The 24,943-nt window shown below is 47.6% G+C and overlaps 1 protein-coding gene across 5 annotated transcripts; it reads left to right on the plus strand.

The window, feature by feature from the left end:
• The first annotated feature begins 498 nt into the window (after positions 1 to 498).
• Positions 499 to 24,548, plus strand: LOC121297380 (RNA-binding protein Musashi homolog 1). Of its 5 annotated transcripts, none has more exons than XM_041223674.1 (15): positions 505 to 665; positions 1,059 to 1,099; positions 1,633 to 1,714; positions 1,834 to 1,918; positions 8,602 to 8,643; positions 10,473 to 10,565; positions 18,421 to 18,469; positions 19,456 to 19,538; positions 19,680 to 19,797; positions 20,510 to 20,590; positions 21,475 to 21,531; positions 22,793 to 22,891; positions 23,339 to 23,493; positions 23,590 to 23,646; positions 24,117 to 24,548. In XM_041223674.1, the coding sequence occupies exons 1-14, from the start codon at positions 607 to 609 to the stop codon at positions 23,629 to 23,631; spliced, it is 1,086 nt and encodes a 361-aa protein (XP_041079608.1). In that variant the 5' UTR covers positions 505 to 606; the 3' UTR covers positions 23,632 to 23,646; positions 24,117 to 24,548. The 5 variants fall into 5 exon arrangements, with proteins under 5 accessions (XP_041079610.1, XP_041079611.1, XP_041079608.1 ...); XM_041223675.1 differs by having other exon boundaries at positions 506 to 665; positions 22,793 to 22,861; XM_041223676.1 differs by lacking the exon at positions 21,475 to 21,531 and having other exon boundaries at positions 499 to 665.
• The last annotated feature ends 395 nt before the right edge of the window (positions 24,549 to 24,943 follow it).

The following is a 24,943-nucleotide window of genomic DNA, read 5'->3' on the forward strand; positions in this document are numbered from 1 at the left end:
CGGTGTTACTTTGGGGTTTTTCGTATGTTATTAATTTACACGCATCAGAACATATATAAGGGTCCGTTCACTTCGGCAAGCTGGTAGACTATTCCCAATAACGGTTGTATAAATGGTTTGTTTTTTTGTTTGGCAGCAAAAGTGACAATTGGTCTATGTATCTGTTTACTAGTAGTGTTACAGTGACTCCGTTAATAAAGAACAGCGATATGTTATGTGCTGAGAAATACACAAGCGCACAGTATTAACACAGAGCTGTGTGTATGTGTATGTGCCTATGCGGGCTCCATTCATCGAGGAGGAAGTTTACACAGTCCCGAGGCGGTTAGACTACTGCCTGCCGCTGAAGGACGGTCCCGCTAGCTCGCTCGGCGCTGCCCCCTTCCTCGGCTCAGGTGGAGGGAGAGAGGTGGAGTCTCGGTGCTTTTTGTGTGTGCGGTGCTGGCCCCTCCCTCCGTCCCCTCGCTGCTCCAGGCTCCGGGTTAGTTAGGAGGAGGGAAACAGACACATGCCCATCTGGCCCGCCCCCCCTCTCACTGCTCTCTCTATCCCCAGTGAATCCACCGCTACATTCACTGGGCCCTTGGCAGGGAAATAGAGGTACGAATGGAGACAGAAGGGAGCCAGACTAGCCTGTCCTCTCCGGATTCCCCCCACGACCCCTGGTAAAAATAAATGAAATAGAAAACCCTACTTCTCTATATATATGTGGAGTCCGCATTCACCGGGATCGCTGATATTCTTCAACAAGCGAGCGTGTTTTATACTGCCGTCCTTTTTAATGCGATGCGTATTATTTTGTACGCTGGAGCGAGATCTGATTTATGGCATTTCAACTTTATTTGCGTGATCAAGCTTCGAGGGGAAGGGGGGTTATTTTTTTCGTGTGTTTTTCTTACAAATGGATCTAACGGCCCAAGTTACTTTTTTTTTTTTTTCGTGGATCTCCCGTTGCCAACATGGCCGATTGAGTTGCATCTTTGTGAATTAAAAAACATTTTAATTGTATTTCTTTCTCTTTTTTTTTCTTTCTCTCCCTCCTCTCCTTTCTCGTTTAGCAAAATGTTCATCGGGGGTTTGAGTTGGCAGACCACGCAAGGTGAGCGACACTAACTTGTAACTTTTTGTATGTTGCTCTGTTGTTTTTTCCTGCTGTGCCCGAAGTGGGGATGTTGTTGATTTCGGAACCCCGCGGTTCTATAGGGGAGAGAAATACTTTAGCGGTGTATATGGGGTTTGATAGCAATAAAAGCAACAATAATAATAATTGAATAAATAAACAAACACGAGGAGTTTCAGACCAAAATAAAACAAGTTGTGTTGTTGTTTTTTTTTTTTTTTTTTTTAATGCAAAGTTCTTACGGGAGCTTTTTAAATAATAGACGGCTGGTCACTCACATTTTAAGTCTCTCTCCCGTACAATAAAAGAGCATTTTTTTCAGTTGAGAACCGAGACAGACACACGCTAGAACAGTGGTTTCTTTGTGTTGTTCCTGCTGTAATTTCGTTTTCCCCCGCGACGAAAGAGAAATGCTTTTAAATCATTTGAAATAAGTAAACACATGGGTGCAGCAATGGGATTCGCCTCCCCGCGATTGAAACCGTACTCCCCCACGCTTTCTTGTGTTGTAGAGGGACTCAAGGAACATTTCAGAAAATTCGGGGACGTGAAGGAGTGCATGGTAATGAGAGATCCAGTTACAAAGCGATCAAGGTAAGACATTGTAGAGACCAACTGGAATCCTGACGCGCCGCATAGAATGTGTTTACTGTTTAATATATATATATATACACACACACACACATACATTCATTTTTGTTATTATATTTCAGGGGGTTCGGATTCGTTACTTTCGTAGATCAGACTGGCGTAGATAAAGTTCTGGCACAGCCCAGACACGAACTGGATTCCAAAACCGTAAGTTAATATACAAATCTAACGTGTATATGCATTTCCGATTGAAAGTGATGTCAGATATATATATTTTATATATGATATATATATATATATATATATATATATATATATATATTATTTATTTCTGAAGCAGCTAAGGTGTTTAGAGATTTGCAGGTATTGGGGGGGGGGGATCTCTAATGTACACATGTTGCAGCTGGGGAGCCCACTCTGTCTGCATACTCTGAGGACTGTTTGTGTTCGAGAGGTTCACAAAGTATCCAATTGCTTAAATAATGAAAACTCTCTCTCTCTCTCTCTCTCTCTCTCTCTCTCTCTCTCTCTCTCTCTCTCTCAAAGCTTCCCCCCTTTTTTTAATTGTGTGTTTTTATGAGTTTGTTCGGAGAGAAAATAAAAGCGTTCTCACTTGGTGTCCATTGGCATGGCAACAAGAGGACCGGCAAAGGGGGAACTTGTTAAAGGCAGGATGCACAAAAGAAGCTCTCTTTTATTTTTTAAAGGGGCCGAGCCTTTTACACTGGGCTCTTTAGAAAACAGCACAGGAGCCCCCTTTTGAGAGAAGGTACGAAACTGGGTTAGCAAGCATAAACTCCATTGACCAGATCTAAGACGTGCCGTGAACTTAATATAACCAATAGACACACAGGCAATGCGATGGACAGGGAGGCTGTAGCCCTCCTCTGAGCCATTGTGCAATGACAATGCATGCTTTCTGTATCTCTATGGAAATGACTTACAAAGGGCAGCCCTGGGGGGTATAGGGAGGGAGCGCTGACAGGCCCTTTAATACATTCAGAGGAGAAGTGCTTCAGATTTATTTGATGTGGCACAACCTCTGTAAATGCAGCTTTTTTTTTTTTTTTTTTAAGTGTGCTTGTGTGTATGAGAGAGAGAGAGAAGAATGTAGCACCAGCTGCACAAGTATAGGAAAGTATGGAGAAAGTTTGCCACTGCATCAAAAACCACTGATGTCTGTTCATTTATTCCTCTTAGAAGAAAAAAATAGACACTGCTTCCCCCACCAAGTCCTTTGAAGTTGGGCTTGTTGTCATCTTGCGTGGCAATAAAAATAGGTTATGGCAAATGTACTAAAAACCAAGGGAACAAACACGGTTTTAGTAATATTTCCTTCCGATGCGATACCATTAAAGCTGGCCTGTTTTTCTGCTAGTTGGTTTCTCAATAATGTTTCCTCTTTTCTTGACTCTGGATTTTCTGCAGTGTACCTGTGTTTGTCTGGTGTGGTTCTGTGACTCGTGTTTCAAAGTACTGTCCTCTAAGTCCTGGTACAGATAAACGCGGCAATGCTTGTAATGCACAAGTATTTCCTGCACGTAACCAAGACTACAGCAAAGGAAGGGATCTTGCAAACTCGCTGTCAGCCTAGTTTTGATCTCGTTGGAGGATCTTTTAACTGTATGTCTTTACTGTGCTTTGCAAGGTTAAGACTGTCTGTCTGAGGGGGGTGGGGAAGCAGGTTCTTAATTCAGACGGAAATAGCACTGCGCTATTTCTATCTTGGCAAGTGCAATATTGGATTAAAACAGCAACGATGGGAGCCTAATGCAATGTTGCCTCTAGTCTGTGGTATTGATTGTTTCTTTCAGGTTTATTTGGAGCTAGGATTCTCTGTCTGCAGTTTGCTGTGGTGCCAGGGCTCTGTCTCCACAAATGCAGGCTTTGAAACATGCTTCTGATTTGTGTTCCCCTGGAGCAGCAGATCCCAGTTTCCATGTGCAGTTTGTTCTGCAGTCTGCATGATTTCCAGTAGGCTGATTGCACTGACGGGGAGCTCTGGCACCTGGTGCCCTGGTCCCCTGGGCGTGGTGTTTTATCCCCTTATTCGGGCTGGATCCCCTTGCCTCCAGGCTGGGTGTCAGTCTGCCTCGGCCCACCTTCAGCACTTGCGTCACGGCTTCTCCAGGGAGCCTGACAGGGGACCTCCAAGTCGATGCTGCCCATTGCTGGAGCTTGGCTTGCGGGCTCTAGATTATAGAGGCTTTCAGATGCTTTAACAAGATGGGTAGTTTGAATAATTGTCTGCAGGCCAGAAAATTAGACTCAAACCCTTCTTACAGAAAAACCTGTTTTACATCCATGTGCTGTCAACAGCCAGTTAGGTGCATGTGTCTAGTGGTTAGAGCTGAGGGACTGGGAGGCAGTGTGGTCCAGTGGTTAGAGCTGGGAGGCAGTGTGGGCTAGTGGTTAGAGCTGAGGGACTGGGAGGCAGTGTGGCTTGGTGGTTAGAGCTTAGGGACTGGGAGGCAGTGTGGCCTACTGGTTAGAGCTGAGTCTCTGGGAGGTAGTGTAAATCCAATGTCTTGACCTGTGTATTTAGTCACTTGTCTTCTGTGTACGGAAGTCATGAGGTCGTGATGGGATAAGTGATAAGGGAAATACTCAAAGCTGATAAAATGGCTGTTTGTCATTAGTGTGAATTGCCGTGGTTGTGTGTGGAGCAGAGGCTGAGCTGCGCTGCAGCCACAGGGGTGTGAAAGGAGCTCCTCTGTGGAGGGGACAGGGTCTGTCAACTCTTACTGGAGAGGAGCATTGAAAATCGAGTGTGAAAAATCAATCCATAAATAAAAACACCCAGAGTCCTGATTTACTGGTTATAAAACCTGAGTTCACAAAACATTAAGACTGTTTAAGAAACCAACATGAAAATGTGATTGAAAGTGAATGAGTGTCATAAAGGAATATGTTTTAGTCCCGATTATATATTTGAGTGATGTGATTAGTGGGAATCCTGTGTGACTCTTGACCCCAGTGTGACATCTCTTTTTTTGGAGGATGGATTGTGGGGCTGGTTTCCCACGAGCCTCGTCCAGCTGGGCAGCGCAGCGCTGTTAACCACAGAGACAAAGAGCCAGTCCACAGGGGTGGGGCCCCCAGGGTCAGGTCCAATCTGCGCGCGCCGGGGGGGGGGGGGGGGGGGGGGGGGGGGGGTGCAGCTGCTAATAGGGACTGGGTTAGATAAAGGTTTGCTGCTCTAGAGTTTGCAGGAAAGGGGCAGTTGTGAACCCCTATAAGGAGCTGTTCTACCCTGACGGTCTGGCTGTGTGACTATTGGAAGTGAAAAGTACTCATTGATGCAGTGTGATAGTGAGCTGATCACCGTTGAAACCTGATTCATATCAGGCTTTCCATCAAATGCATATCATGCAACTGGCCTAATCTCAGCATGGAGGCTGCAGGTAAATCTGCTAAAGGTGTTTATATAGGATTCTACCCGAGCCTTTGCTCTACAGCTACGGCCCAAGGTTTAGCATCAACCTAGAATTCACACATTTTGCTTAAAGTCCAATGAAACCTTCTGAATAGTGTTACGTTAACATATTGAATTACACGCTGCTTTGTGGTTTTCCACATACTTTGCGAGAAACTGACGCATTCAGAAATGTGACATTTGAAAATCTAACGTGAAATACTGTACTACTTTCACAGCTTCCGGTAGACTCCTGTGATATCGTGTTGCAGTTTCTGTGATCACACAATGTTAAATAAGCTTTGAATTATGCTCATTTAGGGTGTATGTTTTTTTTGGTCTCAATCCTAAGGTTGTAGGTGATGTTAAACTGGTCAGAGCCGAGCAGTTGGACTCTCCCCCTGTCTGCTGATGCTGCTGACTGCTGGTTAAAGGATATGCTCCACAAAACAGAAACACATTTATTTTCAGTAAACATGAGTTTACACACCATCGACCATCGCCTGCCTGGAACAACTTATCCCCCCCCCCCCCGAAGCAACAGAGGCGCTTCTGTGTTTGCAATTGTTCTGCCTGCTTTAATTGGGTTTAAACCTGATTGCTTTTTTGTTCTGAGATTACCGTGTGGCTGTGGGCCCCTTCAGTGCTGTGGAATGGCGCGTGTGTGTGTGTGAGCGCAGGGTTCTGAATGGGGGGGGGGGGGCCGTGTCGTTGCTAGAGGAGACACTCTCTGTGGTGGGTTGTTTGTACTGGGAAAGCTGGGGGCTGACCAGTGCTTTTAATGTTGATTGCGTTTTAGGTCTATGTAGATTTATGTACATGTGTGTGTATGAAGATCTAGAATTTGAAAATTGCTAATTTAAATGGTCCTGCTGTGTCCCAGGCAGCAGTTGTTCCAGGAATGTTTTAGATTTGAGAAACATCTGCCTACATTTTGTCTACTTTGCTTATTTATATTTTCCGTGTTTTTTTGAAGTTCTGGATGAATAATAAGCACACTGAGACAATGGAACAAGCTCAGCAGAGTGCAATCTTTACGTTTCTTGCACGCGTCTCTGGCAGGGCTCCCCTGGCTCTTCCATGAACTTGCTCCTCTCCAGTCGGGCTCTGCCAGGAGAATGGAGTGAGGATCCGGAGTCTCTGGAGACAGATTCTTTCTGAATGGTGCTCTTTCACACAGGATTAACACTGCTGTTTTTAGAAGGGCTGTTTGCTCTAGCCGTCAGGAATGCGTCAGGGCTGCGTCAGTCCTGCTCTTCACTTCTGGGTCACCAATAGGCTCTGGTTGACTTCTGGGTGACAGCAGTGTGTGGTTTGCAAGCTTTAAAACAGAGACTCTGGACCTGCTGTATTTGTGGGGCAGGGGTGTGGCCGAGTGTCAGTGATGAGGATTTGAAGACCGCAGTTTCAAAGCCTTTAACTCATTTTCTAAAACCAGAACCAAACCGCTATGTTATCGATCTGAAGTCCTCCCGAGCAGACTTCGTGTTTCTGTTTTTAATTCCCTGACACCAACGTGATTTTGATTCTTGTTTTAAATAAGAGAGAAGTAACAAACGGAGGAAACACTTTGAAAGTGCAGCCGGTGATACATACAAATGTTATTTGTTCTGAAATGGTGCCCATTTAAACCTGGCATGGCAGAGATAACTACACACAAGACTCACTGTGCCCAATGTGGGCGCTTTGTTTTCCTTCAGGCACTATACAATTAGAGCTTGAAACAAGTAACAAAAAACTACACAATTTAAAACAAAAAAAAAAAAACCTTGAGTATTTTCTCAAACGCTCTCACACAAAGTATGTTCCCTTTCCGATCTGTGCCAGGCCAGACAGACCAGTCAATAGAGAGAGCAGCCAAAGCCGGGCAGCTGGGAGAGGACCCATTGTTTGTTTGAGAAAGTCTCCAGCTTGTATAATCGCTCGTGTTAATGAGGTCTCCGTTCGAATGAGCTAAACTCGCACAGCCTGGTCTTGCGTCAATATGATCAGTGCAGAGAACTCTTCATTCAGTACGACCAGAGGCAACTCCGAACTGGCTGTCTGAGAGCCAGCATGTTTAATACAGCAGAGGGAACTTGTACTGGCAGGTCTGCTAGTCAGCCAGTTGAAAAACGAACAAATAAGTGAACTAAATAATAAGCAAGGATTTACCACAAACTTCCTCGCTGCTCTTTGGGAGTTTGGGTCTGGATCCTCTGCAGCTCAGGGTAATAAGCTGTGTTGTAGCAGCAGACCCAAAATGTGCACCCTGCCTACGATATTAATCCTCCTCCTCTCCTACAGACAGTGGCTTGAAAAGGCAGCTTGTTAAAGACTGTATGTAATGGTGCAGCACATTGTGGGACTGCAGGCTCTGCTAGCAGTGGCTGGTAACATGCACACTGCTAACGCTGCGTGATAGCGCTGTGTATTTGAGGACGGGTGCAGGAGCCTGTAGTTCAGCAACAGCCTGTCTACGCATCCCTCTGCTTGCTTCCTTGATAGAATATAATCTCTGAAACGGGCTCCAGCGTGGCAGGCTTGCTTGTGATCAGTATCCTCCGCGGAACAGACAGACAGCGGGTCACTGCTGAACTCGAGGGGTAGATGAAATCAATAGGAAAGTGTGCCGATGCTGTGAAGTGCAAGCTGGGCTCGCGGTCCTGCGTGCGTCTGTGTTGGAGCACAGCTGCTTGTGACAGTTACGGGGCCGGCCCCCCTCGGGGGAGCCCCCCCATCCTAGCAGGGGGGGGGGTTCAGGGGCTCTGCAGCCAGTTGGAACTTCTTGTTTCCACCTAATGATCACAGTCTCTTGGTTTGTAGCTCCAGTTACGTTGCCTGAGCTTGTATCCCAATCTGTATCGCGTTTTATAGAGTAGATCACGTTTGTGTCAATACTGCTACGTGACAAGTATACAGCACCACATCATACGAGATTGTTCACCTGCTAAACGGCCGAGTGAGTGCATGACTCTCAATCCCTCTAGCTGCTCCTCCTGGGACACCCTTGCGAACGAGAGCCCTCAAGAGGCTGCTCCTCAGTAAAAAGCTTTTTAAAGGAAACGAGTTGTCATTTTGAACCCCACGGTCGATATGCACATCTCACTGGTCGCGTGAGCCTGGCTGAGACAGCGATCCAGCATTTGCCATGCACGCTGAAATACGACTGAGAAGAGTACGTGGAATTCAAAGCAGTTTGCAGTCCCGAACGCATTTTGAACGGTTGTGTAAAAGTACGCCTTTGCTCTGCTTTCCATCAAGGGGCCTGGCAGTGGCTGACCTGTGCTTGTTACAACCTTGCATTTAAACTGAGAGCAGGACATGACTGGATTACTCAAGGGACCTCATTTCAGGTGTGAGAAGGGAAAGGAAGAGCCTGCTTTTGAAGTGTGAGTGGTGTGGGGGTGTTACCCTCCTCTGATCCATGATTGCGTTGGGTCTGGGTTGTGAATGGAGAGCGCAGGGTTAATTGTCGTCTTCTGTTTTCTCACAGATTGACCCAAAAGTGGCGTTCCCCCGTCGAGCACAGCCCAAGGTAAGTCGATCCTTTTCATTTCTTTTTTTTCGGAGAAGAAAACAAACTCCTCGGGTTTCCCTGCCCCACCCTGGGCAGTAAACAATAGATGCTGCCGAGGGCTTGGGTTATGGGGCAGAGCTGTCCCTTAAGAGAGTCCAGATGTGCCGTGAAGCTCCGCCCACTGTGCATGGACACCTGATACAGGCCACCTGAAAGAGGCTTTTAAAGGTGTCTAGTTGTTTTGTTGCTAAATAAACCTGCACTGCTGCTCGTCCTCAAATATAGAGGCGGAAATTCTATTCAGAGCTGTTTTATTAAGCAACAGAAAAGCAATTAAAAAGAAATTAATCCATAGAGGTGGGAGCTGTAGGACAGCTTCCTGCTGTTTAGAACGGCTCTGAACTTGTTGAGGTCAGAGGTCAGATCACCTGCTTTTACACAAATGAAAAGTTCTGATTTCAGAGCCTAGCAACAGGATGTAAACCTTTGGTCTTCCACTAGTGCCTCAGGAATGAAACCTGGAACTGGATCTAACCAGTCTCCTCGTACTCAAAGACCCGTAATAAATCCAGGGACACGCTGTCCTCGAAGACCTTGAGAGAGACTTCCACGCCACACGCTTGTCATTGAATTTAGCTCAGTGTTCTTAGAGGGAAGGAAAGAGGCAGGCAGTGGCTAATTGATGTGGGGGGAGGGAGGTGAGCGGTAGAAGTTGGGTTAATTCAGTTAAGTAATTGGATGACAGAAGGTACTTTAGTGTCAGCATGGGCTGTTTTCCAGAGATTTGCAGAGGGGGGGTGTCAGTGGAGATTATCCCTGAGCTCAGGCCACGTGGCTGCAGGGTAATTAGGACCATGTGTTCTGGCTCAGCCTGGTCGATGAAGGGGCGCCTGCAGTCCAGGGGTACCCCTTTCATTATGGGCTCCTGTTCAACAACGTTAACTGAATCCATGGATGGAAACTTGAGTTCAAGTTACAAAATATTAATGGCATTAAAACTGTTCCCGATTTTTTAATTTTTCAATCCAGATCTTGAAGCCGTTCAGTTTTCCCTTCGATAGAATTACAGTGCTGTTCATCTCCCTTCAGCTACTGAATATATAATTAAAGTATTGCTTATTAATCTGGTTCGTTTGGTTTTGCAAGAAAAGGACCGGGGCGGTGGAAATCGTGCAGATGCCATCTAGTATAAACCTCTCTGTGAATGACGCCCCCTCTGTTTCTGGGCAGTAATCCCCTCCCCTTGCCTGCCCATGCTCCTGTGCATTGTCCTTGGCGGGGGGGGTGTGGTGAAGGTCGTGACCCTGAGCTGAGGGGATGGTCGAAACTCTTGTTTGTGGTCTGCAATGTCTCCCTCCGTCCCAAACAGACTGCACAGGTCTCCATGGCATCTGTGTCAAACGCTGGCTGGAGTTTGCTGTCTGCTCCCTGTCAAGGCGGGGTGTGTGTATGACAGGCTGTGCTTCACTGATAGGAATACCTGAGCTGAGGGGCTGGGAGGGGAAGGGGAGGCAGTGTGGTCAGAGCTGAGGGGCTGGGAGGGAGGAAGGTGGTGTGGCGTAGAGGGTAGAGCCGTGGGACTGGGAGAGTAGGAAGAAGGCAAGCAGTGTGGTTATGGCTGAGGGACTGGCAGTGTCATTAGAGGTCTGACGCACTGGGAGTGAGAGAGGCAGTGTGGTTAGAGCTCTGAAGCACTGGAAGTGAGGGAGGTAGTGTGGTTAGAGCTCTGAAGCACTGGGAGTGAGGGAGGCAGTGTGGTTAGAGTGTAGTCACTGTGTTTCTGGGAGGCAGTTTGCTCTAGTGATGGACTGCTCCTCTCTTACCTGAGCTCCTCTTTGTCCCCACAGTTAGTGACCCGGACGAAGAAGATCTTTGTGGGTGGCCTGTCTGTCAACACCACCATCGAGGACGTCAAGCAGTACTTCGATCAGTTCGGCAAGGTGGGTCCCGACTCCTCCCCTCTCCTCATCACCACACCTCCTCTCAACATGTTCCTGTCCTTGGCTCCTCCCCTCTCCTCATCACCACACCTCCTCTCAGCATGTTCCTGTGCCTGACTCCTCCCCTCTCCTCATCCCCACACCTCCTCTCAGCATGATCCTGTGCCTGACTCCTCCCCTCTCCTCATCACCACACCTCCTCTCAACATGTTCCTGTCCTTGGCTCCTCCCCTCTCCTCATCACCACACCTCCTCTCAGCATGTTCCTGTCCCTGACTCCTCCCCTTGTGTCCCTTGAGTTTAAGGGAGTTGCAGAAAGCAGCTTAAAGCCTAGTTATGGGAAGTTGTATCCTTTAGTGTTATACTTAAACTTAATACTCTGCAACCAGCCTCAGCTCTGCAATTGCGCTCTCTCTCCTCTCTCTCTCTCTCTCTCTCTCTCTCTCTCTCTCTCTCTCTCTTTTTTATATTGTTTTCACTTGTCATTTTGAGAAACATGAAGCTTGCATTACTCACATTTTTGGCATGACTATGAAATGCTTTTGGACAGTAATTGACCTGTAATCGTTGTAGAAATTGCACCTAAAGCAGATTTGATCGGACTGTGTAAGGAGGCTGTGTGGTCCAGTGGTTAAAGGAAAGGGCTTGTAACCAGGAGACTCGCACACTGACTCGCGGTGAGTTGTTGTTGTTGTAAGTGACTGTGCAGCCGGTGCATAGTTCACACACCCTCGTCTCTGTAAGTCACCTTGGATAAATGCACCTGCTAAATAGAAATCGGACTGTTCTACCTGCACTAAGTGTTTGCTGATCTTGGGGCTGGTTTGTCTAGTGTAGCTCCTGCTGGGTGTCTTGTTATACACGACGCAGGCACTAGTGCCTCCCTGGCTCTGAGTAGAAATACGAGAAAACATAACAACAAGCCTGCTATTGCTGGTCTTTTGGGAAATCAGTGGACCTCTTTTAGCTCCCAGGCTGCACTGGCCCGGTAATGGTCTCAGAAGCAAGTAGAGATTGAAGTGTTTTGTAAGTGGAGAGGCTTGTAATGGTTCAGCTCAGTATGACTTTTCCACTGTAATCACTGCCACACTGGGAGCAAGAGCTGCTGAGCTCTGCTCAAGTAGTCTAATTGAAATTGTCAGCCCGTCTGTCTAAGATCACACTGCCTCCCTCTCAGCCCCTCTGTCAATAAGATCACACTGCCTCCCTCTCAGCCCCTCTGTCTATAAGATCACACTGCCTCCCTCTCAGCCCCTCTGTCTATAAGATCACACTGCCTCCCTCTCAGCCCCTCTGTCTATAAGATCACACTGCCTCCCTCTCAGCCCCTCTCTCTAAGATCACACTGCCTCCCTCTCAGCCCCTCCCTCTAAGACCACACTGCCTCCCTCTCAGCCCCTCTCTCTAAGATCACACTGCCTCCCTCTCAGCCCCTCTGTCTATAAGATCACACTGCCTCCCTCTCAGCCCCTCTGTCTATAAGATCACACTGCCTCCCTCTCAGCCCCTCTGTCTATGAGATCACACTGCCTCCCTCTCAGCCCCTCTGTCTATGAGATCACACTGCCTCCCTCTCAGCCCCTCTGTCTATGAGATCACACTGCCTCCCTCTCAGCCCCTCTGTCAATAAGATCACACTGCCTCCCTCTCAGCCCCTCTAAGATCACACTGCCTCCCTCTCAGCCCCTCTGTCAATAAGATCACACTGCCTCCCTCTCAGCCCCTCTGTCTATAAGATCACACTGCCTCCCTCTCAGCCCCTCTCTCTAAGATCACACTGCCTTCCTCTCAGCCCCTCTCTAAGATCACACTGCCTCCCTCTCAGCCCCTCTGTCAATAAGATCACACTGCCTCCCTCTCAGCCCCTCTGTCTATGAGATCACACTGCCTCCCTCTCAGCCCCTCTGTCTATGAGATCACACTGCCTCACTCTTAACTATAAGGTCACAAATCCATCTGTTTTTTTTTTTGTCCTGTTTGTTTGTTTAAGGGAGGTCAGACCCTGGTTTGAGATCGCTGGGCTGTAGATAGCTGTAGAGTTTTGTTGTTATTTTTTGAAGGTGGGGAGAGGATTATCAGAGCTTGAACTAATCTGATCGAACAGCTGTGATGGGGCCTCCCTCCTTCAAGCTGCGGTTGCCATGGCTACATGGCCTAGCGGAGCTATCCCAGGCAGGTTCTTTTGTTCGGGTCTAATTCAGCTCTGGCACGATATAGCTGTCCGAATGGAGAGGAGAGGGCGAGAGAGGGAGTGAGAGAGGGAGAGAGCCACAGCGCTCGGCAGGGGAGCATTCACGCCAACAACAAAAAGAGTTAACGGTCAACGCCTGAGTGGAGTGGAGTGGAGAGGGAGAGAGAGAGGGAGAGAGCCACAGCACTCGGCAGGGGGGCATTCACGCCAACAACAAAAAGAGTTAACGGTCAACGCCTGAGTGGAGTGGAGTGAAGTGGAGAGGGAGAGAGAGAGGGAGAGAGCCACAGCACTCGGCAGGGGGGCATTCACGCCAACAACAAAAAGAGTTAACGGTTAACGCCGGAATGGCTGCCACTCAGACTTAGCGCTGGAGTGTTTGAAAAACGTTCTGTTCTCATTGGCTGCCTGGCTGCTGCACAACAGCCTGCTAATCTCTGCCGCGGTTGCTATGGCGCCCGGAATCCTCTGTAGGGCTTGTGACTAAGCACTGCTTGTTGGGGCAGGAATCCTTTCTTGTCTTCTGTTTATTTATTTATATACCTGTATGTATAGCTTGCTTTTATTGCAAAACTTTTTAGAAGTTATCTTAACACTGGCCTTCCAGTTTGAGGCTGTAGTGAACTCCACAGAGGAGCGTGTGTGTAATTATATATATATATATATATATATATATATATATATATATAAATATATTATATATATATAATATATACACACACATCCCCATTTAGAGATCTATCTCGTTTTCAAGAAAAACTGGTCAGAAACCCACAGAAAAAAAACAAACAGAGCAACTTTCAAACATGAGTTCAATACACAGAAGCACAATGAACAAAAGCAATTGAGCAAGAAGGCTAGAAGTGGGCAAGGCTGTAAGGCCCCCATTGCATAGCAGTTTGATCCAATGCTGGTTTCATTAGAATTTTAACAAGAAACGCCTGAGCTTGTTATCTACACACTGGCAAAGCAAGCTGGAATGGGTGAAAGTGCTCTGCAACGGGCCTGATTTTCATCCCTAGTGTGTAAAAGGTAGTACGTTTTTATAGACAGTTTTTTGAGCAGAGTGACAGTTTCACATCACAAATCATTTATGACATAGTTTGCGTGAGGTTTTGCTGTACTTTAGTCTGTGAAGGTGCGGCTAAATTCATGTTTTGTTTGAGTAATTTGGAAGGATATGGCTTCTTGCTGCAAGGCTTTGTAGAACTGATATGCTTGGCTGTCTGCAGTTATAGTACACCCTCAGAACTATTTTGGAATGTGAAAACCTTTGCTTTAATTGGAAACAGGCTCATAGTGGGGATCTGCCAATGCACCAGGTGCAGGATCTTCCTTCAGGTGTCGCTCATAGAGGAGGGGAGGGGCAGGGAAGCTGGGACTGAGAGAGCAGGTCCCAAGGAGGCAGGAGGGAGGAGTGAGAGAGGCAGGCAATGAGCTGTCTTTTGTCTGGGAGAGTGAATAGCTATGAGGGCTGCGTGTCTAATCCCTGTTTTAACTGGCCATTGGGTCTCTTGGATCCGGTTTCCTCTGTTTGGGATATGATATACATTTCGTCTCTGGATCAGGCTTCTCTGTGTGATAAAACTGAAGCGGTCAGGAAACTGGGCCACCACACCAAACTTATCAGACTTGCAACAGAAACACAAGTGTCTTGGTGGTCAGTGCTTTGCGCTACAGCCCCTTCTCTGCGTGCTCATGTGGCCCCCCTTTAGAATGGCCTCCCCCCAACAGGTAGAACACTGCGCTTACCCCCCTTTCCCGATGTGTCTGTCCCGCTGTTCTGTGAGCGGGATAGCGGGATTAAAGGCGGCGAGTACCGTCTGGAATGCTGCCTGGGGCTTGTGATGCGTGATCCTGCCTGTCTGCTAACCGATCCACACTGCTACAGAGTGCAGGAGCGGTGTGTGATCCTGCCTGTATCAACTGATCCACACTGCTACAGAGTGCAGGAGCGGTGTGTGATCCTGCCTGTATCAACTGATCCACACTGCTGCAGAGTGCAGGAGCAGGTGTGTGATCCTGCCTGTATCAACTGATCCACACTGCTACAGAGTGCAGGAGCGGTGTGTGATCCTGCCTGTATCAACTGATCCACACTGCTGCAGAGTGCAGGAGCGGTGTGTGATCCTGCCTGTATCAACTGATCCACACTGCTGCAGAGTGCAGGAGCGGTGTGTGATCCTGCCTGTCTCCTAACTGATCCACACTGCTACAGAGTGCAGGAGCGGTGTGTGATCCTGCCTGTATCAACTGATCCACACTGCTGCAGAGTGCAGGAGCAGGTGTGTGATCCTGCCTGTATCAACTGATCCACACTGCTGCAGAGTGCAGGAGCGGTGTGTGATCCTGCCTGTATCAACTGATCCACACTGCTGCAGAGTGCAGGAGCGGTGTGTGATCCTGCCCTTATCAACTGATCCACACTGCTGCAGAGTGCAGGAGCGGTGTGTGATCCTGCCTGTATCAACTGATCCACACTGCTGCAGAGTGCAGGAGCGGTGTGTGATCCTGCCTGTATCAACTGATCCACACTGCTGCAGAGTGCAGGAGCGGTGTGTGATCCTGCCCTTATCAACTGATCCACACTGCTGCAGAGTGCAGGAGCGGTGTGTGATCCTGCCTGTATCAACTGATCCACACTGCTGCAGAGTGCAGGAGCGGTGTGTGATCCTGCCTGTATCAACTGATCCACACTGCTGCAGAGTGCAGGAGCGGTGTGTGATCCTGCCTGTATCAACTGATCCACACTGCTGCAGAGTGCAGGAGCGGTGTGTGATCCTGCCTGTATCAACTGATCCACACTGCTGCAGAGTGCAGGAGCGGTGTGTGATCCTGCCTGTATCAACTGATCCACACTGCTGCAGAGTGCAGGAGCGGTGTGTGATCCTGCCCTTATCAACTGATCCACACTGCTGCAGAGTGCAGGAGCGGGTGGGTGTTTCGCTAGCAGGAAAGGGCCCCTGTACTGTTACGGTATTTCACTGCCTTGATCATTTGCAAACCTGGTTGAGTAGTGGTTGGGCCATCTCTTCATAGCAATTGGAAGGCCAGACCCTCCTTTAGCCGTTCTGGAAATGTCAGTGCCCGCGAGTGAGCCCTCTGTCCCAGAGCTCCGGGTCATCTAACTGCCGTATCCCTTTTCAAGTTGGCAGGGAATCCTGCACCCAGGAGGACCTTCCAGAACCTTCAGGGAGTGCCCTGGGCAGAGTGACACTTGGGGTGGGCTGGTTTTACTAAAAGGAGAAACTGTTCCATACATATTAAAAATACTTCATAATAAAAAAAAAACCACTTCTTTACAGAGTCTTTATCGAGTTTCTTGTAGTATTTCAAAATTTTAATTTAGGTGATCTTGCTGGTGTTAACTTTAAAAGTTTGCTTTACTTTTCTGCTTTGAATTTGTATATAAGGGCGGGATCTTTCCTGGAATTCCTCATGGAGACGCGACCTCCCATGTCGCGAGCGGAGGCGGGGTGCAGAGACAGAGAGAGAGCAGGTTCGAGCCAATCCAAGAGAAGCCTTTTAACTCTTTAACTGCCTCTCCTCTTAAAATAGTTTGGTTCATGTAGGAGGGGTATGATACCATTTCCTCCACCTACATCAAAGCACATTCTAAACTGTGAAGAGGTTGTCTTTGCTGCAGTGTGTAGCAGTGTGGTGCAGTATTTAGCATTGCCGTGCAAAAATGTGTGCCGCAGTTCAGGGCTTTGGGTTAGTTTCCTGTAATATTTTGCAGGGCGCTCTGGTGCTTGTGTTGCTGTATTCGGACTGGGAATCCTGTAATATTTTGCAGGGCGCTCTGGTGCTTGTGTTGCTGTATTCGGACTGGGAGTCCTGTAATATTTTGCAGGGTGCTCTGGTGCTTGTGTTGCTGTATTCGGACTGGGAGTCCTGTAATATTTTGCAGGGCGCTCTGGTGCTTGTGTTGCTGTATTCGGACTGGGAGTCCTGTAATATTTTGCAGGGCGCTCTGGTGCTTGTGTTGCTGTATTCGGACTGTGGGTCCTGTAATATTTTGCAGGGCGCTCTGGTGCTTGTGTTGCTGTATTCGGACTGGGAGTCCTGTAATATTTTGCAGGGTGCTCTGGTGCTTGTGTTGCTGTATTCGGACTGGGAGTCCTGTAATATTTTGCAGGGCGCTCTGGTGCTTGTGTTGCTGTATTCGGACTGTGGGTCCTGTAATATTTTGCAGGGCGCTCTGGTGCTTGTGTTGCTGTATTCGGACTGGGAGTTTGTTTCGCACTGCCTTTGTGGGCAGTAGGATAAAGTTCTGTAAAATCAGAATTAGAAATTGTAATCTTATAGAGAGTAAGTTATGTAAGTTGCAGAGGGGGGCGGGGAGTTAAATATTAAAAAGCAGATCTTACTTTCCAAAAAAATAAAAAAAGGAGAACTAATTCAGAACTATTGCCGAGAGAGAGAGAGAGAGAGAGAGAGAGAGAGAGAGGACGTGCTCTTTGCCAGGATAGAACAAAGAATTGGGGGCTCTTTTGTCCTGCTCCTGTTAGCTGAGAAGCCCCACGCTCTTCAATAGCGCTGGAGCGGAGAGGGGAGTCGAGGGGCTCGAGTCTTATGAAAATTCTTTGCTGGGTCCTCATGGCAACGGCAAACTTAGCAGAAAGAAAGTGGAAGGGAATGAACGCTGGGCTTGTCAAAAGCTTATTTATCCCCCCCTCCCCCTCACCTTTTGAAAACTTCTATTGAATTGCAATTTACTGACAGCACTGTGAGTAATTCAGGGGGGGGGCGGGCGGGCGGTTGTTAACTGTGGTTCGGAGGGGGTGTACAGAGTGTCCCCTTTTTCTCTCTGGCACTGTGGGGACTGTGCTTCTGGAACTCTGAAGCAGGGGAAGCGCCAGTCCTACAAGGTCATCCCATTCCAGGTTTGCTGGGTTACATTACACTGTGACATGGCTGGGACCTGGGCTGGAGCAGTCCTTGTCTAAAAGCTCTTAAAGTTTCAGTACCAGTAAAGTTTTGCTTTGACGCAGTACGCTGTCTTCTCTAGGACAGAGGCTAGGAGACACTTCTTTAGACAGAGTGGTGTGGGTTTGGGTGAGATTACTTAGCAGTGCTGTTAACACTGAGTTAAAACCTGACTTGACAAAAGTTTTGAAATGGCTCAGCCATTAGGAACTGGACTAGCACTGACTTCCTCTCGTTAATACATTTTCTTCTGTTCGCATGTTTCATGTACTTGCTTTCCTTCTTTCTCTTTCCAGCACTCCTAGTCAAATAAGCATTTGCTTGCTTGCGAGTTTCTGAAGTAAATGAAGCGCCAGTTCTGTGCTCTATTATAATGCAATTCTCCCTCTTGGTGGTGCTCTGGTTACTGTCCCAGCACACACCTGCTCAGCTGACCCTACACTGAATTGTGATGCTTTCTTTACATGATATACCATATTGTAATACAGGTATGTATCCTTTACATTGGGATACAAAACCCAAAGTGCCATAGCGTAGTTCAGCAAACGGTTCTTGAACGCTGGTATGAAAGCATAGTCATACCCTCCCCTATCATTTGAATGTAACCCTGTATGGTGAAACACATGGCGCTCTGCATGTGGGGATATGTGGCGCTATGTTAGCGTGTGTCGTTCTAGTGCTGCTGTTTGCCTGCCTGCCTGTCGTGCCTGAATTCCCTTCGCTTCCTCTCCTCAGGTGGATGATGCCATGCTGATGTTCGACAAGACGACCAACAGACACAGAGGTGGGTCTCCTGTCCCTGTCTGCCTCCTCGCTTCTTTGTGTTTTTACTCTTGTTCTTCGCATTTACAGCCAGGACAAGGAGTGCAAGGAAAGTAAACCCTTTGAGCCCCCGTCGGCTTTTAAAAACAAGGACGTTTCTAAAAAGGCACAGACGTGTGCATGCAGCAACTCCAGCCCCAGGTGCCTGAGTGTCGGGGATACCCAGAGGAGGGGGTGCACTGTGAGTCTTGGTTTCCCCAGGCTGGCTGGCTGCAGTGCTGTATTTTTTTTGGAAGGGACATGGATCAGCAATACTTGCTGAAATGGTCAAGTGGAATGAGGCTGGACTAATTAGCCCTTCTGGTTAATCAGAGCTTAGAGAGTAAACCTGTTTGCTCAGCCCAGCAGACAGATCGATTGTGACGGGGAGCAGCTCAACGCTAATTCCTCCCTGGAGCGCCAAGGGGGTGGGAGTGCGGAGTCAGGGGTTTCCATCCTGGAGTTCACAGGCCAGAGATCTCTGAGCGAACCGGGAGGAGGGAGCTGATAACCAAGGGGGTACTGGAGGGCAGAGGGACTAGGATGCAGTGTGGCGTAGTTAGAGCTGTGGGACTAGGGTGCAGTGTGGTCTAGTGGTTAGAGCTGTGGGACTAGGATGCAGAGTGGTCTAGTGGTTATAGCTGTGGGACTAGGGTGCAGTGTGGTCTAGTGGTTAGAGCTGTGGGACTAGGATGCAGAGTGGTCTAGTGGTTATAGCTGTGGGACTAGGGTGCAGTGTGGTCTAGTGGTTAGAGCTGTGGGACTAGGATGCAGAGTGGTCTAGTGGTTATAGCTGTGGGACTAGGGTGCAGTGTGGTCTAGTGGTTATAGCTGTGGGACTAGGATGCAGAGTGGTCTAGTGGTTAGAGCTGAGGTTCTAGGATGCAGAGTGGTCTAGTGGTTAGAGCTGAGGTTCAGGGGGCAGTGTGGTACTTACTTTTCTCATTTCTTTTCTGTTTTGGTTTGTAGGTTTTGGGTTTGTGACATTTGAAAACGAAGACGTTGTAGAGAAAGTGTGCGAGATTCACTTCCACGAAATCAACAACAAGATGGTGAGTAGAAGCACCCTGGGGAGCGAGGGATTGGGATAAGCCATCGAGTACCCAATCGCAGCACGGGAGGGATCGGACATGTGGGCTGTCTTGTTAATGGGGGGGGGGGGCATGTCTCATTGCTGAGTGTCTTTGTTGCAGGTGGAGTGCAAGAAGGCCCAGCCGAAGGAAGTGATGTCACCGACTGGCTCTGCCAGGGGGCGGTCCCGAGTGATGCCGTACGGGATGGACGCGTTCATGCTGGGAATCGGCATGCTGGGTAAGACAGCGGGACTAAGAGATCGCTATCCATGCGCGAAATACCCTTTGAGAAACCAGGAGGAGGCTGTGACTTGGAGAGAGACCTGTGAATACTGCAGAGTCTCAGCATTGAGTTAGTTTTGGGTCTGTGGGAGTTTGCTTTAAGCAGCAACCTCGCACCAAGGCAACGGATTGCACTGGGAGCAGCAGCACAGAGCCGCTGTCCTTTGGGGGCCCTTCTGTCTAATTCCCTGGATTAGGGTCACATGTTATCCTGGGCTGGAGGGATCAGTACTGCGCTGCGATTGGCTAAGGAGCCCTCAGCCCTGGCTGCTGTAAACACAGCAGGTACAGAGCGACACAGCAGGACACTTAGACACACCTCCTCCTGCTGTCTGCACTAGCAGTGCAGTTACTAGATACTGCTCCAGTAAAATATCTTCTGGAGCAAAGTGTAGCGACTGTGTCCCTGCCATCTCCTAGTTTAGAGCCTGCTTCTCCAGCGCCATCTGCTGGCTTGAATTTCTGCTTTTTGTTATAATGCTACATTGCTGTAACGCCATCGTCTGATCTTTTGGTCAGTTCATTACGGTAGCACTCGGTTGCACCAAAGCAGTTAATTCTACATAAAAAAAAAAAAACAATAACGTCTTACTGTGATAGTGTCATAACTTTTGGTATAGTGCGATGTTGCAGACTGTATAGTTAGTGTGTTGGTGGTCTTTTTCTAGGTTACCCAGGGTTCCAAGCTGCTACCTATGCCAGTCGCGGCTACACTGGCCTCACTCCTGGCTACACCTACCAGTTTCCCGGTGAGTAATCTCCACAGCTCCCATTCACCGCTCCTTAAAGCACATGAAGGAATGAATGGAAGAGATTTGTAGATATTTGGAATACTTTCAAAGCTGCCAGCCTGTAAAGCAGGATTACCTACCTACTGTATCGGTCATTTTTCACGTTATCGCTTGAGCAGCCAATGTAACAGGTTTGCCTGTAAATAGCAAGCAGTCAGACTGGTCCGTCACTGGTATTTCACAACGAATCTACCCATCTAGTTACAGTCACTTCCAGTAGATGGGTGTGTAACTTCAAACCACATCTCTCTGCATTGTGTTGAGTGCAGATGTCTTGGATGTAAGCAGTGTCTTCAGGCCAGCCCAGCTCCTCGCACACACCTCCGCTCACACGCACAGGGAACGCTGCTTCTCGTTTGCTTGTTTTAATATGGACTTTGTGCTGTGAAGGGTGTTTCCTGGTGCCCGTTGGCTGCTTGTAAATTTCATGGATTTGATTGCAGTTTGTAGGGCTTTGAAACCCACACAGTCAAACCTGGCAGTGGAGAGAGCTGAGCACTCTCTTAAATGCAGGGCTTGTTGCACTGCCAGCGTGATCACCCAGCGGAGTCGTGATGGGCAAGGCTTACAGCTCCTCCCCTTGACGGGCGTCAGGCAGACAGATCGGGGCTCTAGCTCTAGCCCTTGCTGATGGCTCCTGCTATTTAGAACTCTGTGTTTTCAATTGATTGTCTTTTTAAACCCTAAACCCCAAACCCCAAACCCCAGTGCCAGAGCTACCTGCAGGTTTGTTTGTGTATTGAGAGATCCAGTAACCCCACTGCCCCCTTTCCTCTCTTCCTTCCTCCCTCTATCTCTCTCTTTCTCTGCATTTTAAAGAATTCTTTACATTTCTATTCTAGAATTCCATTTAGAGAGGACCCCCCTCCTGACTTCACCCCACCCCTCTGAGATGACAGGTTAGTTCACTCTCCTGGAATTTACAAGCAGCATGCTTACCAGTCCTTCTCTTTGCCTTGGTGTTGAGGGGGAGAGGGTGGGAGAGAAGGGCTTTAAAATTACAACTGCAAGTCAGGGGTCACACACCATGCAAGTGCAGCTGGATATTGAGCCTATAAACTGCTCAGTTGGCCCGCGCTGCACCATTCAGACGTTCAGGTGTTTGCCTTCTGACTTCCTGACTGTAGAAACTAATGAGTATTGATATGTTTTGCTATTGGGATGAGTTTGCACAGAAGGTCACAGAAATCCTTAATCTTCAATATCATTAATGGCGTTGTTTAAAATAAACTTGTGATGTGTATTGGTAGCAGAATTCCTCTTTGATTTCTAAACGCTGCATGCATTTCATTTGTGGAGCAGTGAACCGACTCCTCTAAGTCGCAGTAATGGATCGTTGTATTGTTTTTGGGTCAGATGGAAACGATTCTGTTTATTCAGCACCAGCTCCAATGGACAGTACCACACTGAATCCTAGGTACAGGTTAACTCCTAGTGTCTGTGTATAATATTATTACTAGCTACGAGTACAATCCTAGTGTCTGCTTTCCCCCTGTAGCTGTCAGCACTTAGTGAGAGAAGTGATTAGCGTGTTTACCAGCGAGGCTTGCGGCACCGTGCTGCCACCTAGCCAGTGCGAGAGTGGCACACATGGTTTAAAGGGCTATGCAGAAAAAGCCAAATGATGTAACTGGTGTAAAAACCTTGTGATTGTTTTTGTCCAACGTAATTGCCTCTGCACTTCTGAACACACGTACAGTATATTGTGGCCGGATTCCCCTCGGAGATTTAAATTTTAAGAAGCAGCGCTGTGACAAGCCTGTGGCTCCTCCTTGTGTCTGGCAAACCAACACAGCCTCAGAAAACGTGCGCAGCAAGTGCTATAAATAAAAACTGTGCTAGGTGTGCGTACTTACTGGGACAATCACAAAGCAATGGCATCATAACGAACTAACTCCAGAAAGAAACTGCATGCTTAGACATATTTCCACTTCTAGTGAGCAGAACCTTGTATACTAAACATGTCATCTTTAGATTAACCATGCAAAGCCCTTGCTGCACTTGGGCTGCAGCGGCGCTGGCTTTGCCAGGGTCTGCTGGAGGAGCGCTGGGGGCAGTGAAGCTGCTCAGCGCTGCAGGGAGCGCGTTGTGTTGTGTAGCAGGCTGCACGCCGCCAGCGAGCCGCTCTCTCATGCCTCTTCTCATTGGCTTGTTTCCCAGCGATCCCCCTGACGGCGTATGGACCAATGGCGGCGGCAGCTGCAGCGGCTGCAGTGGTGAGAGGTGCAGGTAGGGGGTGCTGTTTTGTTCTCTCACCAGGTATGTAGAAGTTGTATTATTCCTCATAACACGCGTCATGTAGGACGAAATGTCAGTCAAATCTGAGATGTAAGGGAGCTGTGTTTTTTTTTTTTTTTTTTTTTTTTTTGTTTTTTTACATGCTATCTCAAAGGTGAATTGTCTTTACAGTGATCGCTTCAGTGGTAACCCTTTTAGGGTAGTGATTTAAGAGTAGCACACATGTATGTTTTTAACCAGGATAGAGCCCTTGATTTCTAATAAGGTATTGTAAAGAGGCTGAAAGAACCCAGTGCATGTACCTGGCTGGCACTGCAGAGTCCCAGCTTTGGCTGTGTTAGCTCAGTAGAGCCAGCGCTGTACCTGCACTGTGACTGTGTTTGGCTCCATTCGGTCTGTAGCGTTCCTGTTGTGTGTTGCTGGCAGGGCTGCACTGGAAGCGTCTCACTCTTCCTCTCCCTCTCGCAGGCTCCGCCCAGACTCGCACTGGGGGCTTCCTTGGCACCAGCAGCCCCGGCCCCATGGCTGAACTGTATGCCGCAGCCAATCAGGACTCTGGAGTCGGCAGTTACATCAGCGCTGCCAGCCCCGCCCCCAGCACTGGGTTTGGGCACAGCCTGGGGGTCAGTGCAATTTCTGTTTTGAAAAATGGCAGCCCATCTAAGATAAATTAACCTCTTGATTTTGTTATTAATCTTTTTATTTTTTTTCATTTGCAGGGCCAATTGATTGCCACAGCTTTCACAAACGGCTACCACTGAAGAGAGCGGGGCGAGGTGCGGACTGCTTTCCTGTATTGAACCTGTTTTGCTTTGTAATGCCCAGTACAGTCAAAAGAGTGGAGAACTCAGCACTGTGCTGAGCGCGCTAGCTCTCAGATCCCCGGTGTTACATCCTATTCTCTGCCAGTGTGTAACCCCGCTGCCTGCGCCATTGAAAAGCCAACCGATTTCTTCAATGCATGTGTGCGGTGGACTGGAAGTTCGACCCAGTTCTTGAATCCGGTCGTTATAGGTTTAGGCAAAACAACCACAACTAACCTGAAACCGTGCACTTGAGGCAGTGCTGCGTGATTGTGTCCCGCCCCCAGCGGGTGAGGTGAGAGAAGGTTGAAAGACCAGCCTGGCTCTACTGCATTGTGGTTTAGACGCTGGCTTGCGCTGCGCGGGGTCGCTGGTTCACACCCAGCCTCCACCCACAAGCACTTGTATTAATTTCTCTTTTTTTTGTCTGTTTGTTTTTTCAGGCTTCCTCTCTGCCAGTAAGAAGGCGGGGTTAAAGTTACTGTGGACCAATGAATTTCTTTCTATTGTTGCGTTCCTACAAAGCTGCACACTGATTTGACTGCAGTAGCTCTAACTGACTCCGCCCACCGACTGAAGATCATTCTCTTCCCCTTCCTGTACTAACATCACTCCCTCTCCCCCTCTTTCTTGTATTTATTTTCGCAGTGGTAGCATTTTTAAGCTTTTATTGTCAGTTTGTCTTTGCTTTTTAGAAGTAGGTAGTGCTTTCTTTAAAACAAACAAAAAAATAATGTGTTGTGATTTGTTAGAAACTTGCTAAGAATTGTTTTTTTTCATTAAGATTTTTCAGTTTTTTTTGTTTTGGGTTAATTAATTATTTTGTCCAGAAGTAACAAAAGCATTTTCACGATCACCAAACTCCAAGGAGAGAGGGGAGAGAGAGAGAGAGAGAAGAAAGAAAAAGAAAGAAAGAAAGAAAGAAAGAAAAGGGTTATTATATTATTATTATTATTATTATTATTATTATTAATTTTATTATTGTTATAATTTTTTTTTTTTTTTTTTTTAAAGAAGCTTATTGGATATTTTTTCTGTAAATTTCAGGTTTTTAAAAAAAATAAATAATATTGCGTCAAATATTGAAACATCACTTTTGAACAAAAAAATGTATATTTTGGTAGTTTTGAAAACACTATGATAATCAAGAAAGTATTTTTCCAAAATTGGTGAAGTTTTTTTTCTGTAAAATATTGTAAATAATTCAAGCTGAATTTGTGTTGGCTGGCTGCAGAGTTGCTGTTGTGTATGGTAGAGTTTGAAAATCGAG

This window comes from Polyodon spathula, chromosome 22 (assembly GCF_017654505.1).
Source record: "Polyodon spathula isolate WHYD16114869_AA chromosome 22, ASM1765450v1, whole genome shotgun sequence".
Lineage (NCBI taxonomy): Eukaryota > Metazoa > Chordata > Actinopteri > Acipenseriformes > Polyodontidae > Polyodon > Polyodon spathula.